This window comes from Mus musculus, chromosome 19 (assembly GCF_000001635.26).
Source record: "Mus musculus strain C57BL/6J chromosome 19, GRCm38.p6 C57BL/6J".
Taxonomy (NCBI): domain Eukaryota; kingdom Metazoa; phylum Chordata; class Mammalia; order Rodentia; family Muridae; genus Mus; species Mus musculus.
The window spans coordinates 44,562,440-44,579,440 of record NC_000085.6 but is presented as its reverse complement, the minus strand read 5'-3'; the positions used below and the strand labels follow the sequence as shown (position 1 = coordinate 44,579,440).

At 48.4% G+C, this 17,001-nt stretch overlaps 1 protein-coding gene across 1 annotated transcript; it reads right to left on the bottom strand.

The window, feature by feature from the left end:
* Positions 1 to 3,166: 3,166 nt before the first annotated feature.
* On the bottom strand, positions 3,167 to 16,587 carry Hif1an (hypoxia-inducible factor 1, alpha subunit inhibitor). Its single transcript, NM_176958.3, has 8 exons — positions 16,387 to 16,587; positions 15,901 to 16,151; positions 13,415 to 13,563; positions 10,961 to 11,106; positions 9,931 to 10,037; positions 9,485 to 9,548; positions 9,104 to 9,214; positions 3,167 to 8,327 (listed from the first exon to the last, which is right to left on the bottom strand). The coding sequence occupies exons 1-8, from the start codon at positions 16,561 to 16,563 to the stop codon at positions 8,283 to 8,285; spliced, it is 1,050 nt and encodes a 349-aa protein (NP_795932.2). The 5' UTR covers positions 16,564 to 16,587; the 3' UTR covers positions 3,167 to 8,282.
* Positions 16,588 to 17,001: the final 414 nt, after the last annotated feature.

The window sequence follows — 17,001 nt, the reverse complement described above, 5'->3', positions numbered from 1 at the left end:
GGTACCCTCTCTCTTCTCTCTGTCTGCTGTATCCACCCCACCCCATGTTCAATACTGCAGAGTTCTACACTCCCCTCCCTCCCGTAACTCTATTCATACTCCCTTGGGACCATAGATCTCCCCAAAAGGGAAAGAAAATTTTGACAATGATCAAGCTGAAACACAGACAACCCAGTCTTTTCTCCTCTGCTGGACAAACAACCTGTCTCCAAAGGAGCAAAGAAAGCTAACATATACTGGGCACTTAGTGGGCACCAGACACCGAGTTCACATTACAATCTCACTTCGCTCATTTCTAGTAGCCATCCGAGGGTACCTGTTAATGTGTTCAAGCTCAGAGAGTGTAATTGAACAGTCAGCGTAAGGCAAAGGTGAAACCAAAATTCAAACCTAGTCTACACAACTTCAAAGGGCTCTCTTACATATACTGCTTTTAGTTCTTGAAGAGAATTCTAGCCGGTCAAATGTGGCGGGACGGCAGTGTTCTGATGGAGATGCTGCCTAGCTGATTTCCTGCTCAGGCCATGACAAACTGTAATCTGAAAACCTCTGAGCTTCTGTGGCCCACCTCTCTATAGAAGCTCCCCTAAATCCTCGCTCTCAGTAACAACTCAGGAAGGAGCCTCTACAGTGTTCATTTTATGTCACACTCTCACATAACTGTCCCAGCAGCTCTGAAAGGCAGTGGAAGTGGTGACTTTAAAGATGAGGGGCTGAGGCCTAGCAGGACCAAAGAGCCACCCATCCTGGGCTATAGTCACCACTCCTGACACGCAAGTTCTCCCCACCCAGCATCTGTGCCCTGCACACACACGCACATCTTGCCCCTTCAACAGGTCTGGTCTCCACCCCTGCTCCCTGAGATCCTGTCCTGGCAGAACCATCTTTGAGCCCAGCTCTGGCTTATGGATCTCCAGTCCCCTCTACCACCTATGGTCTCCATGTTTCTTTCTTCATCTCAAGTATAGCTCTTCTGTGTGAATTCTTTGAGAACTGTACTTGAAAACTCAGGACAGAGTAAGAAAAGTTCTGCTATCAGCAGTTTTTCTCCCTGCACCCACAAAACACTACAGTTTTTGTAAGAAAACACATTTCCCAAGTGCCCTCCCTGAACTGGGTCTGAGGTTCGCCTCACAAACCCTCAATGTTGCAAGCTACCTGTTATTTCACAGACCAAACCAGGAAGCTGGGGCCCAGAGAGGTTAATTAAGGTTAGAGTTAGGAAGTGGTTAAGTGGGGATTCAGACACATGGGTGGCATTCACAGCAGTGTATCATGCAAGTCCCTGGGAGAGCAACAGCTATGCTGACTATAAAGGACAGGCAGAAGTGAAATTTCAAAGATGTGCAGAAGCAACATCTTCTAGCCTGGGGTGATCTGCCTCCAGACTAGCACAACAGCCTATGACAACTTCGTCTGCACCACTGTGGCCCTACTGTGACACCCCTCCCACATCACTGTCTCCTATCCCCTGACTACTGTCACCAGCTGGTACAAACCTTCAAGCAATTATTCCTGAAGAGAGGAAAAGAGGATGTATTGATTTCACAGTTCTGTATTTATATAGTGTGGAAAATGAATTCTATAAAATCACTGCCTGATGGCAATGGTGACAAGGTCCTTGAGAGAGCTGGAAGTCACTGACGAGGGGAAGGGAGCCTTGAGCAGGAGTCGATGCTCAACCCTGGGCCCTGCTCAGGTGCTGAGAACCAGGCACACCTTAAGACTAGCCACAGGATCTAGCTGGGAAGCCAGATGGAGAAGAGATCCACTCTGGGAAGGACAGACACCTGAACCCCTGGAGGCTAAGGCGGATGACTGGGTCTCGCCACCATTGTCCCTCTGCTAAGCCTTTCTTTACCTACCTTGTTTTGTGTAACCATCACAAAGTATGCAGTTATGAAGAGGTCAAGTCCAGGCACTTGTCATTTCTCCAAAGTCACACAGAATGGCGGACCCAGTGTGCATTTGTCATTTCTCAACCTCGCCCCTGCACCATACTACACACTATATACTCAAACAGGATAAAAAAACCTGGTCCACACACACAGCGATTCTGGGTTAGTGTACAGAGCTTCCCTAAAGACAGGACTGACCCTGATGACCAAGTGAACAGGTCTTAAGCAAAAAGAATCAGTAAATTTGGCTGGTCCAATAGGGAAGATAGCCAAGGCCCGAGTTACATAAAAGAAGTGACTGCAGGTGACTCTAAATGCCCTGCTGCTCAGAGACACCATAAGACAAAGGGAGGCAGCCAGGAGATCAGTGGGATCCCATTGTGGGGGGTGCGGGGAACCCCACGCACCCAAGTAAATTTCAGGCTGAAGCCTGAGTAACCCAGTTAGCGGGCTAGGCTGAACATTGAGGACAGCAGGGCACTTTAAATGGCCCAATCCAATCTATCTGCCCTTCACAATGAACGCAGCCCAGCAACCAAACGGATTGCCAGATTTCTGTGACTAACCAAAGGGTTTTCTTCTTTTCGTGTTACTACACCTAGTCTTTTTCTCTGGCACTCTCTGGACTAAGTATAAGAGAAAGCTGGGTACAAACATGCCTTCTACCTTTTCTGCAACCCAAGGAGCTACATGTCTTCCAGTTATCAGTTCAGGCTGTAGCGTTCCATAGAAGGCCTACTCTACTGTGAATATCCAAGCTGAGTGAAGTGCTTGTCCAGGGCATCCTTAACTTCCCTACTGAGCCAAGAGCACCCAGTGCAAGGGACTAGCACAGTGCCTGGACAGAAGCACTTAACAGTTAGTCAACACCCACCCATTTTCTTCAATTGGAATTCCCTATGCCCTCGAGCAATCTTAACACATTTGTCATTTAAACATGCTGAATGTCATAAAAGTGAGCCACAGGGCCTGAGCTGTCACTCTCTTCAGAGGAATTTAGAAGGGAGTGGCGACAGGTGCCAGTGACAGTTGGGAGACAGGCATGAGCAGGGGTAGGTGCTCTGTATGTGGGAGGCAGTAGCTTCCCCGGGTGGGATGAGGGGCCACTGAGCTCCCACCATGTGTCAGTGAGGGGCTCTGACACCAGGCGGCAGTGAGCAGGAGCCTGGCTGACCGGGCAGAAGAGGCATGCATGGGTTTAGAGAGGCTGAGTCGCTGGAAATCGTACACATCACTGAAGCCAAGTTTTTTAAATAAGTCACATACTATAAACCACCACCACCACAGCCGTTTATTAAGTGCTTGCCAGGCACTGTGCTAAAGCTTTACAGACATTATTTCAGTTCATCCAGCAACCCTGAGGTAGATATTTTCAAACCCCCACCCCCACAAGTCATTATAGGAAAGGAAACCGAGACTCGGGTTCAATCAATCAACCAAGGTCAAACCCAGCTGGTAAGTAGCAAGCTAGAAATGTACCAAAGGGACCAGACCCCAGACACATGCTTTTAAACACTAGACTGTCTTCCCTTGAAAATTAAGGACTTGCATTCCTCCCCGAAATGAGAACAGACTTTAGGTGAAGAGGGCAGGCAGTTTTAGAGTAACTTCTTGAACCAACTACTATACTCAGTCTCTTGAGGCATGGAGAGTCATCGGTGAGAAGCTGACCACCGGGCCCTTTCTCTTGTCCACCACCCCAGCCTTCTGCATGGGAGGCCTCCGCTCTCGCACCACACCACACCACTCAACGTGCTGCTTCCCTTCTAGCAAGCTCAGGAACGAAGGGGTCTGTCAAACTTGGTGACACTGAGCCAAAGACCTGAGAGAAATTAGGAGGCATTCAGAAAATGCCCCTCATACCTGAACTGCTGGACCCTAAGGCACAAGGACACACTCATGGAAAACAGAGCTCGCTCCTGCCACCCTGCTTTCCCAAGCCTGGCCTCTTTCTCCAAGTCTCTCACCAAGTCCTTCACCTCTCCAAGTTCCTCCCCAGTTGTCTCCGAGGCTTCGCTAACCACAGGCCCATGGGCCTTGAGGACACCAGTTTCTGAGCCTCTGTTCCTCCAGAAACGTCCCCAAAGTGCTCAATGGGGCTCCAGTCAGGACCCTATGGGTCTATAATTAAACAGAGCTGGCTGAAGAAAAGGTAGGAAGGATGGCCATGGTAAGACAACGGCCCAGCATGGAAAGACTGAGGAATGGTAAGTGGACAGAGCAGACGGACATAGCAACTCAGCAGGGACACAGCAACAGAGCTACCTGAGGTCAGAAGTGAAGCAGGGGCAGGGACAGACCCTGTGGAGAGGGATCCTCCAGCCAGGCTGCCCAGCACTTGGAGCCAGAGAGCGTCTTTGAGGAAAAGAGCCTTGGTAAAGAGGCCACTGAGAGCCTAGTTAGGAGAAAGCTCAAGGATCCTCTTAAAGATGGGTCAAGAGGACACCAAGAGAAACAGGAACTGGAAAGGCCTGGCCTCTACAACCCTGAGCTATCCCCATCCCCACCCCTGGCCATGTAGGAAAAACTGGTCAGAGGGTCACTGCTGGTAGCCCTTGCTAAATTCTGCACCAAGTTTTGAAGGATGAAAGACAACAGAGGTAGGGAACTTACCAAGGACTGAGATAGCACCATCCTTGAGAAGTTCACATTATGAAAGGAGACAGAGGAGCCCCCTCCAAACCTTGGGGGGGCTGGGGTCTAAGGAACACACTAATGGTGAGGACCACTACTTGGTACAGACTAATATTCTTAGGCGTTTGAAGGGATGGGGGTGAGTGGTGAGGTAACTTGCAAACACTGGAAGATCTACGCTGGACTCTCCATTTTTCAATAGCCACATCACTGGGTCACTGAGCCAGGAACCTCAGTGTTCCCCACAGCAATGGCTCGCTGATCCAGAGTAAGACAACGCTGCTGAGAGGCCGAGTCTCCTCCCAGACAGCCTGTGCTGGACCAGCTCTTCCTCACACCCCTCCTTGCACATACCTAGGCTCTGCTACTCTTCATACGGTTTCCTTTCCAACTTCCACCAGTGTCTGGGGTTTGATGAAGCTCAGGCTTCCCACACAAGCTCAAGTGCTTCGAAGTGACAGATCCCTGTCACAGGTGGGGCGCAACAGTGCTGACTACTACAGAGATCCTTCCTGTAACTGAGCACACGCAGTAACCAGCCTACCTACCTTCAACTGCGAGGGCTCAGGCAGAAAGATGTCTGTTTGCAAACCCACCTCAAGCTGGGCCTGGACTCCAGTCTATGAAGGCATACAAACTCCACCCACACTTGTGGGAACTCCAAAAGGGTACCTGGCCCACAAGATTCTGGGGTCAGAAATAGGGAGTGTCTCCCCATACTAGGTTGGCCCAATAGTAAGGAGCCTTCCCCTCTCTGTCTCCTAACAGATTCAGATTAATGATGGCTCATTCCTAATTGTCAAATTTCTTTTCCTTCATCCTGTGTCTAATCACCAGTGACAGAAACCATTACGCAAATGAGAGCAGACGACTTCCCCCAACTGTTCGCGTTGGTAAAAACCTTGTAATTTAGAGCTCTGATTTGTAGGGGAAGCTGGTCTCCCCCAGGCATCCTGGGCATCTGCTCAACTGATGCCCAGAACAGCCCCTCCTCCACCCCATAACTCTAACCCCCCAGCAAATATTTGACTTCACAAAACAGTAGTTTTCACTGTACTGCTGGTATAAACACGAGAGCCTGCAAGATGGCTGACCCCTGGACAAGCCCAGGTCTCCACCTTCCTTGGCACGTCTGACTCCCAGGCTGTTGGCTAGAATGGGTACACAATAGTGATGCCTGCTCTGCTGCAAGTACAACTGGAGCCTCAACAGCCCTAGGGTTGAGACCCTAGCCTAGGTGAGTCCCTGCTTGCCATCCCCAGGAGGAAGTGGCCCAGCAGAATATGAATCGGGTTACCAGAGCTTCCTCTCAGCATGCAGAGGTGTGGTGAGAGGAGCTACAGGACCTACAGCACCCCTTTCCCCCGCAGGGCCGAAGCTCACTCTTCTGCTTCTTCCCAGAACCCTTAGCTTGTTAAGATGGCTTTCTAGGCAGCTTTTCCATGTCTCTAGCTGAACCCCCAAAGCCTTTCACCCTTCCACACCCTCTTGCCTGAGTCTACCTGCACACTCTCTAGGGAACAAGGCTTGAGGTGAGGTAGAGAACCAACAGCATTTGGAAGAAATGGAGGAGCAGGGAGTAGTGGGTTTATAGCTAAATGGCATTAGGTTTGCTCTTGACTACCACGCAGCACTGTGAGGGACAGAGCTAGAAACAACAGGTACACATCAGGTGTCTAAGACCAGGAACAGCCATGACATCATCCCAGCATCAGGGCCAATCCTGTGATGGTGCCTAAGCTCACCTTCTCTCTCGCTGCCCTCAGCCACCCTAGGTCAGACCTGTGAGAGCAGAGTTATACTGAAGGGTCAACCGAGCAGATCCAGACTCCCTGCCACACATCCCAGACACCTTTGAGGGCAGAGCCAGGACCATAGATCTGCGGAGAATGAAAATCCGCCACGGTGGCCAAACTAATACCACTCTGCCTCCCTCTTCTGCTGCATCCCTCGTTCCCAAAAGAGATGGAGGCATGCGTTTGCCGCGATCACACTGCCCAGCACGGGCTGTATTTAAAGAGCCATACTCAAGAAGGTACCAAGTCTGCGCAACCACACTGCAGAGCCCAGAGTGGGGGCTAGAGCTCCCGCCCCTAAACGCACACGGGTGCACAAGCATTCGCCTGCATCTGTTCAGTCCATGGGGCGCTGTAAGCTGAGCTTCAGGGCTAAGACCCACAGCTTGAACACGGGAGGTCAAATCTACAGGGAAGGGGACTAAAAGGTGGCAAAGAAAAGAATAAAATCAGACTTCCAACTCCAATTTTAGAGAAAAAAGGTTGACAGAGAAGGAAGGGACTTGAGGTAAGTGGACACGGGGCCACCACTCTGCCAAGCTGCTGGGGCCCCATTCCCTCTTAACAGATACAAATGATTGCGCTCTGTGTTGTGTAACACAGAGCTATAAGCTGCAGCCCCGAGGAGGGCTCCCATAAACAGCTACCAACAGAAAAGTAAATTCTATCTCCAAGCTCTCCCAGCTCTACTCCAGCTCACATGCGACGCTTTGTTGGGTCTGGCAGAGGCGCTGGCTCTAAGAGGCAAGAGGACATTTTTTTTCCCCTTGCCCTGAGGTGGATGAAAGGTATTGAGTTAGCTGCCTAAGTCTGACCCCATTTCATCTACTCAGCCAGGAAGCTCAGCAGGAGCAGGGATGTGGTTCAGACAGGGAAAGACACAGGACTGGGAGGCTTGAGCCAGTCAGCTTTAGGTAGGCTGCAGTAAGATCTGACCAAGACGGGATGGCTAAAATCCGAGTGTAAAAGCTCTAGGCTGAGTCAGGCAGTATCTGGGGTTCACGCTGTACTGCCACACTGGACAATGTTAGCAGTTGAGAACCTTAGTAAGCAAGAAGGATGGCAAGTGTGATCACACATGCATACAAGTGTGCAGATGTGTACACACACATGCAGAGGTTCATACCCCTCGAGCCCAAAAAAGTCAGAGCTAGAATCCCTCATTGCAGCACAGGGACAGGAGCTGGTACTGAAGAGAACGGCTGCAAATGCCTGTATTTGGACATATGCACAATCCTGGTTTCAGGTCCCCAAGTTTTCCTTCTATGTATGGCTTAAGCATGTAGTTCTCAACTGGAATCTTATCTAATCCTCTTCCACTAGAAGGCTACCTCCCAAAGATAAGCCTCCTTCTCAATGTCCCCATTAGGGCCCCAGCAGTTATTGCCACCTGGTTTGTAGCCTGACTATGCTGCAAAAACTGGCAGAAGGCAGACTCATGTGCAGAGTCATTCTGGCACCACAGCCCAGATGTTGTAGGGACACAGGAGCATCTCTCCTCCCAGGCTGAGGCACTGAGGCTTCAGGAGACAGGAGCTGAGAGCCAGAAGTGACATCCTGACCCAGGAAGAGGGAACAAGGAACAGATACATGCATGTGTGTGTATACACACATGCATATGCACACATGTACACACACACACACACCCTGAGGTTAACAGACTAACACAGACATGATTACAACCAGAAGCTGGGACTCCACACACTAAATGCAGGACTTCAGGGGGGCAGAGGGAAGGTTCTGGGGCTCAAGAGGCAAGGGTGAGAAACCTTTCCAAATGGGAGTGGAGTCAACTACCCTGCCTTGCCTCAGACACCTGCCTCCAGGGCCATGGCAAGAGTCCAGTCCATTAAGTGCAGCGTGCAATACTAGTGCTTGGAGTGTCCTGTCCTCATCAACGAAGCATGTGGACAGGATAGCAGTCACCTGACAGGAGGCCTTGACCTCTGGCAGGTTAGTTGTAACGGCCTTTAATCATGGTGTTCAACAAAGGCCCCACCTGTAAAGAGATATGAGAAGCCAATCAGAACTGCCTATCTCCCGATCCTGGCGTAGGACTGGGTGTACCTAGAGACATGCAATTTTCAGCTAAGGGCAGGGACAAATGCTCTTCAGTTCTTGTAAGTTTTCTAATCAACTTTCCTGAATGTCAACTTAATATTCTATGACAGTGACCCTTTGGAGGTCCAGTTTCTTTTCCTCCCCTTTTATAATACCCCGTGTATCTGTAAGCAGCACCCATCAAACAGGAAATGGTCTGAGGAGCCAATAACCTCCAAACACCGAAAAGTGTGTCTGCGGGCTTCTCCAATGAGCCTGAAGAATCTTAAATGCTTCTCCATCCTCAACAAAAGGCCACCTGCAGTTAGTGCTAGTGCTCTCAACCCCACAGGCACCTCTGATGCTGAGACGAACCACAGGCAGGAGGTAAGGCAAGTAAAATGCACACCTCCCTCTTTTACCAATGGACCGTAATGTACCTGGGGATGAAGCAGGACTCAGCACTACCTAGAGCAGCCCTGGCCCAGCTGGGAGAGCACGGGGAGATCCTTACTACACACTTCCCGTTCCGTAAGAATCCGCTCAGGGGTCCCCAGATGGCACACACGCCCCGAGGCAGACATTACTACTAGCACGGAACAGATTATAATAGATCCGCCAGTCAAGCCCTGCTCTCGACAGAAAACAAGATTTCCTAAATAGACAAATCAAGTCTATGGAGAAGACAGCAGCTACTAAAACAGAGGAGCTACAGAGAACGCTGTCAGTCCTTACCTCTTGTGGGTTCCCCAAGGCCTCTCCAAGCATCTTCTCAATGTTTCTCATGATGGCTACTTTCTGATGAGCTTTGAGAGGATATTCGATTCTCTTAGGGGTGGGAGCCCCCTACAAAGGAAGCAGGAGCTCAGGAACTATCTTTAACCAGGCTTGCAGCATTACCTCTCTAGTCCCAGCCTCCCTTCTAACTCCCTGCAAATCACTTCCAGAGAGTCAACAACCCCAGCCCAGGCCAGCCCACTTAATTCTATGGCTACTTCACTCCAGCCCCAGTTCCATATGGACACACACACACACACATAAATAAAAAAAGAATTATGTCTGTCTGTGTGTACATATCAGTAACAACAAAAACAACAAAACTTCACTAATATTCACCTTATACCAGAAGTTCACAGTGATGGTAATTCCCCCATTTAGTAATGACTCTATATGGTGCCACCTATTAAAAAGAAAAAGAAAAATAATAGGAGGCGGGGGGGGGGGGGGCTCCTGTTTACTTTCCAGAGACAAGGATGAAAACTCATACAGTCCAGTTAAAGGAAAGAGTGAAGACAGGTGCTTTATGCTCATTCTGTGAAACATACAGGGGGCTAGGGGCTGTGGCATTTGGTCTCCAAATAATGAAGGGGTAGTACAGGGACCTCAGATCTCTTTGGATTTGAGGAAACGTCTTCCTTTTAAGAGAGAGCTGCCCTCTATGCTCAGTGTGCTCAGTCTGGACATGCTCATCTTCCTGCCTCAACTGAAAAGGGACTCGGGCAAAGCTTTCTGGGAACAGGACAGGAAGTGTTTCGAGAGACCCTCGTCCCTCTCCTCCTCACCAGTACATTGGGATGTAAAGAACATCCCCAGGGCCAACCACTGTCTCATAACCAACCACATTTCGGAAATTGGGGAACCTCTCGTAGTCAGGATTGTCAAAGTCCACCTGAGGGTCAAGAAAGAGAAAAAAGGTCAGTCCAGTGATTGCTATAGCAACTTACAAAAAACAAAAAACAACAACAACGAAAAGATTTCCATTTGTATGGAGAGGATACAGTGGCTATTAACTGGCCCTCTCAGAGAACAACTTAAGGAAGTCCATGCTCACAGGTTACACTATAAAGATCTCTAGATTTCAGTGCTCCTGAGCTCCGAGGAACTCCTCAAAGCCTTAAGACACAAGGAGTAAGGATTCATCCATTACCCAAACCTTTCCAAACTTTTCCCCCAAACAAATTCTAACCGGAAGACTGCTACATAAAATAGCAGGGCATCTTTCTCCTCAAGAGGATGTTAGAAGCTGGAGAGATGGCTCAGCAGGTAAGAGCGCTTGCTGCTCTTGTGGAGGACCCAGGTTTGGTTCCCACACCACATGGTGGCCTCACAACCATCTGTAACTCCAGTCCCAGGGGATCCAACCTCCTCTTTTGACCTCCACAGGCACCAGGCATGCACATGGTACATATACATATATTCAGGCAAAACACTCATACACAGAAAATATTGTATTTACCTATCTCCCTATCAAAAAGAAGAAGCATACACAATAAAAGAGAACAGCTGTTAAAGTCGGTGGAGGCATTTGTAACTGATGAAACCGAGGCAACAAACAAACAAGCCAACCAACCCAGACTAAGGAATCTAAGTCTTCCAACATTAATGATGGGGTCTGTCCCCTAACAATTAGCTCTGTTTCTACTTACAAATATCTAAGATCATGATGGGAGCCTGGAACATGTAGGCTACACTGTGAAATTCTTCTTCGGGCTTGTTTGTAGACAAGACCAGTAGTAAAGCAGACCTTTAGGGAAGGGCAAAGACATTCCTAGAGCCCAGAGTTATGCACCCTCTTCAACCACATAAGCTCACCTGGCTCTGCCTGTCACAGGGGTGATGGACAGGGTATGGATAGAGGCACTCGAACTGATCCGGAGGAAATAAGATGCATCTCTTATGGCCTTTTATTTGGGCAAAAAAGTTCTGCTGCTCATCATAGTGAGCAGGTGTCACATTTCCTGCAAAAAAAACCAAAAAGGACATTTTCTTAGCTGAGGCAGTGGCTCCCATTGCACAAGTGAACTGCATACAGCCGAGTGCTGCTAGCTGTCCTCCCAGCTAAGCGTTAACTCGTAGTGAATCAGTCAACTGTTCCATTTTATGTGCAGTAAACTTGAGCAACCAACCATCACTGGGCAAGGTACATCATCAGCTGGGAAATTATTCTCATTGGTGGCTGATGCCCTTACTAGTATCAAGAGTTCACTAAATACGTCTGACAGGCAACAAGCTTACACTCTTCCTGACTATGGCAAGAATCCAAGGGCAGCAAAACAATGAGAAGTGAGAGGACTGGTACTGATGGCGCACACACTCTCCTCTGAAGAGTTCTTCTGGCACCCAGAGACTCTCAAGTGCTGTTCTTGCCTCGACACACCTGTGGGATACAGAGTTGCTCAGAGCAACACTGGGCTGCTGAGTCTCAGGGAGAGAGAGAGATGACTCAATTATTGGAAAGGGCTGCAGAATTTAAGAGACATTGCTTAGAATGTCACCTTGGCCAGGCCTTATAATGCAGGGCTGTGATTCCAGCTACTTAAGAGTCTGAAGCAGGAGGATCATAATTTCAAGGCTAGCACAGGCAACATAGTGAAACCCTGATTTAACCTGAAAATGTTTTTAAAACAGCTGGGACAGCTTAATTGTACCGCACTTGTCCGCACGCAAGGACCTATGACAATCCCCAGTGTCACAAGTGTAAATATATATACACATCCATATACTGGTACCTTTAATTAGTTCTGCCCTAATGCACATTCCATCTATCCTGTATAACTAAGGTCGCAGCTACAGTAGCTCTAGGGAGGCTGGGCAGAAGCACTGATGTGAGTGCCAGGCTATCCTGAGCTACGTAGTATGTTTATAGCCAACCAGGGATATACAGTGAAACCCTGTCACAAACTAAACACCTAGTGTGCCAAGACGGCTGCCGTCCTACTATGGACGGTCCAAATGCGTCCTCAAAGTAGCCCTCAGCTCCACCAGAGGCACCTGGCCACAGCAAAGGAAAGATTGGCCCAGAGCCAGGAAAGCAGAACCAGAGTTTTTCTAAAAAGCCAAAGTTGGTTTTAACCGGGCAGGTGGGTGTCAATTCCTAAGCTGCACTGTGTGAAACCTCTTTAATACTGCTATCAAAAGTCCAAATCTGAGAAATACCAGCCCAGGTCAATGACGTCATTCGTTTCTTGGCTCCCCAGGTTCACGCAGTAATCACTGCGCAGCTGTTGATGGCTTAGCGCTGAGCTGGTGCTGGGCACTGAAAAATAACCCCACCCTGCAAACCGTTCCTTCTCCTGAACACCGCTTAAACGCTGGAGAGGTGGCTCCAGCAGTTTGGAGCACTTGTTGCTTTTACAAAGGACCAGGGTTTGATTCCTAGCATCCACATGATGGCTGACAACCACCTTAACTCCAGTTTGAGAGGATCAATTGCCTCCTTATAGCCACCTGCCCCAGGTACACAGAAGGTGCATAGACACACACGCATACATACATGTATACAACCATTCATACAAATAAGATTAAAAATTTAAAAACCACTAAAAAGTCAAAACACATTTACATGTTTACTTGTGTAAACATAAAAACTCCCAGCAAGAAACATAAACGAGTATGACATGAAGTGTCTCTGAAGAGGAAAACTGAGAAGCTGAGAGTAAGAGAAGACTCTCGGCTAATGCCTATTTATATCCTTTCAGTTTTGAACCCCATAGATATGTATTTAAGAGATAAGGTTTCACCTTATTAGGAGAATAGTCTCTGCCAGGCACAATGGTGCATGCCTTTCTTTTATCCCAGCACTCAGGTGGATCTCTGTGAATTCAAGGCCACTCTGGTCTATTCTATATACTGAGTTCCAGCCAGAGCTACCTAGTGAGAACCTGTCTTTTTAAAACAAGTTTCCATTTGTACAGGAATAGATCCCTCTACACCCTGTACTTCAATGGAACGAGGCAGTGTTTCAGAGAGACCTCCCTATCTTGGCATCGTGCTCACAGCACCACTGAGAGAGGAAGAGAACTTCCTCAAGACTGCACGCCACTATCCAAATGACTTACGTTATACATTACCTCATTCAACTGCGGTAGCTACTTATACTATGTAGCTACTTATACTATGCTAGCTTGTTCCTTTTGCGGATGAGGACGCTGAAGCATTAAAAAGTCCAGGGCCTAGTTTCCAGTCATATGGCTACTAAGTAGTGGAGACAGGATTAGAAATCAGGTTTGCGTGGTACAAAGCCATGCTTCTGGAAGCATTTCTTACCTTCCATGCCAATGAGCAACAGGTTAGAGGTCAGCTGCCCCCAGCCGCGTTTCCCCTGCTGTTTATTGATCCAGTTCCAGTTAAAACCCAAGAAGTCCATGACAATCTTCCTCCCCACGGTGTCATTGAGTGTCTGCTGCAGATACAACCTACATTCCCCAAGAGAAAACTCCCATCAGTATGGGTGAGCAGTCCCTGGTAGTGCCCACGTCGGGAACTCAAGGCTGTTACTAGCATCTCCATGGCAAGAGGTTGAACAGTAGTCACAGAGCTGAATTCTTTCTCCGTGTCTGAGCTCTGCTCCACAACAAGCTCTTCAAAGACGCGATTCTTCACCCTCTGGACCACAATACAGACTACCTAAGAATCAAGGTTTCATGAACAAGATCCACGCATATGGGTATTTCACACAAGTTCCCTGGAAGCCTGTCTACAAAGTCTATGATGAACCAGACTCCTTTCAGGACCTGATCCACCTCCACCTCCTTTGGCCCCTGATGACTGCTGTGGCTGATTCTAACACTGCCCACCAGCTGCCTCCTTTGTAAGAGACCTTGGTTGGACTGATACAATGTCACAGAGGGACTGTGTTGCTTCCAAGTCTGATTTTAGGAAATAGTCCACACTATCCTGTTTTTCCCTTTGCTACATCCAAACTGCAAAATTCCAGATTGTAACTACTGGGACAATTCGTGTCAGGAATAGACAAGATGATGTGACCCAGGCCAAGCATGTCTGAGTGAAAAGAAGGGACTTCCCTGCCTTAAAGTCCTAACAGTTACGGCAACATTAATTAGAGATCTCAGTAACTTGGAAAAACCTAGCTACAAGGAACCTCCTAGGTGGGCTCTCTCAGGGTAAGAGAGGCTGGCCCTGAATCCCTCATTCTTCGGCTTCCACTTCCTGAGTGCTACGATTACACACGTGCACCACCCTGCCAGGTATAACACACCTACTTACCAAAAAAAAAAAAAAAAAAAAAAAAAAAAAAAGTAAGCCACAAATCTAAACCATATGCCTATTACAACTGAGTTATAAAAGCTCAGAATCTCTCCTAGTATGCATGTAAGGTCACAGGACAACTTGTGAGAGCTGGTTCTCTTCTTCCACCATGGTGGTCTTGGAGATTAACTCCAGCTGTCGGGCTTGGCACTTAGCACATTTAGCCAATGAGCTACCTCATTGGCCCAGACCTTTAAAATCTATTCACTTAGTTACATTCTGATGCTAGGAAGCCAGAAAGAGAATCAAGATAGGAGGCTACAGAGTACTCCAGATATGGCCACCAAATGTGGGACAGTCATTCACTGTCAAGGACTCAGCGAAAGCAATTCTCCAGGGACAATTTTATAATGTGGGACTGACTGCTGTCTGGAACCTATATAACTGGGCGGTCCTCAGAAGTGGAAATAAAAACAAAAAGGAAGAATCACTCTTCCAAATGATTTTGGACCAATAGAACAGTGTATCAAGCAATGTGTTCTGACCTTCCCAAAGCTAGAGGATCCTGATACCCCCAACCCAAATCATAAAGGACGGCTCAACTTTTTGTCCCTAGCCAGAAAAGTATTTGAGAATCAAGACTGTCAATTTCAGGGCTAAATCCAACAAGCAATTATTGCCTTACTCTGTGCACATGCGTGTGCGTGTGTGTGTGTGTGTGTGTGTGTGTGCGCGCGCGCGCGTGCGCGCTTTAAATGTCAAAAGGGCTGCAGAGATGGTTCATCGGGTAACAGCTGCAGTAGGAGACTGGGACCCACATGGCTCGGTTCCCAGGACCCACTTGGCAGTTAACAACTATTTGTAACTCCTTTGCAGAGAATGGAATGCCTTCTGCCCTCTACAGGCATTAAATACACATGGTGTGCAAGGCAAACAGGTAAACACTTTAATCTCAGCACTCAAGGCAGAGGCAAGAGGATCTTATCGAGTTTGAGGCAAGCCTAGTCTATATGGCAAGTTCCAGCCAGTCCAGTTAAGAGCTCCAGAGTGAGTCCCTGCCCCGCCCCCCCCAAAACAATAGCAACTAAATACAAACACCTGCACACATAAAACACAATCTTTTTTTTTTTTTCAAGAAATCAAAAGATCTTAAGTAAAAATCTTCCATTTTGAGCTTGAAATTTTCGAACCCTGGGACAGCCCTCCCAAACAGAACCGCACAATGATTTAACTGGACATATGCTATCAGGCTAGTATAAGTTCCACATAGGCACGGTCAAAGCCTTTCTTTCGTCTGACTGACCCTGCAAAACAACTGTCACTCTAACTACCAAAGACAGGAAATTGGACTCACAGTTCAAGGCTAATGCTGCCCTCATCCACTAAGCTAAAAAGAACCATCAAGAACTCAAAGCGCAGAGCAGAATATTCACTCGTGGAACCCAGAGGCTTGGAGGTGCCAATCTCTTCTTACCCAACTCCACCACACCTTCAAACAAGTACAGGAAAGCGGATGCCCTGGTTCTACTGACGGGGCAACTTACCGCTCTTCTCCCCCGCGCTGCTGTATAGCTTGTAGTTTCTCAACGAACTCATGAAATTTAATTTCCTCCCTGTTGGACCTTGGCTTAAAGTTCTGGAAATTGCCCATCTTCTTCTCATCATAGTATAAGAACTTATGGGTGCTGGCACTGTACACAGAGAAATCTCCGTTGCCAATATTCTCTTGCAGGTATTCGAGGTCCCACTTCAGTGCAGGATACACAAGGTTTGTGTCGGTCAGCACCACTGGCTCCTAAGCAAAAACATCAAAAAAAAAAATCAATGAAGTAATTCCAAGGCGCTAATATGTTCTTCTCGACGATATCTGTACTTGTCAAATTCACAACAGTGTCTCCTGTCACTCTCTCCTGACGTAGCATCTCCCTTTCCCGCCTCTCAAGCCTCTGTCCACAATCTGATCAGTGTGCCACCTCTCCGCTAACCGGGTCCCTTCCTCCACCCCCTTCAGCAGCAGCCCCGCCCCCCACCTCATTTTCGATGAGCTCTTCCGCCCGAGGGTCACTCTGGCTCAGACGTGGGATGGGCCTGGTCGGAAAGCTGTAACTTCGTAGCTGGGACTCATCCCAGGCGGGACCCGGAGCTTCGGCTTCTTCCCGGGCCTCTCCAGAGCCAGAGGCCGCAACCTCGGCTGCCGTCGCCGCCATCTCTACTCTAGGGACGGCCCCGCCGGAAGTGAAAGCTCCGCCCTTTCCGGAAGCAACAACAACGAACACCATAGAGATGGACTGCAAGAGAAACCGATCGAGACCTTTTAAGTAGGTGGGCGCCTAGGTTGAAGGAGCGCTCCCTAGCGGTGACCTGCAGGACTACAGTCTAGGCTCCATAAGGCCGACTCGCTTAGTTCCTTAGAAAAGGGACAAACAAGCCCACGAAATATTGCTGCCTCCCTATGTTCAAGCCTACAGAGGCAAAGACGGAGGCAAGTGTAATTAAGCTTTAAGCTTTACTCTCTCGGGTGGGGAGAGAAGCCAACGCTTAGATCCACTTAAGAAATCACTAGAAAAATCAGTTAGCACATAGACCTTGGGTAAAGCTGTCCTGAAGGCTTAGACAGATGATTAAGGACAAACTGAATTCATTCA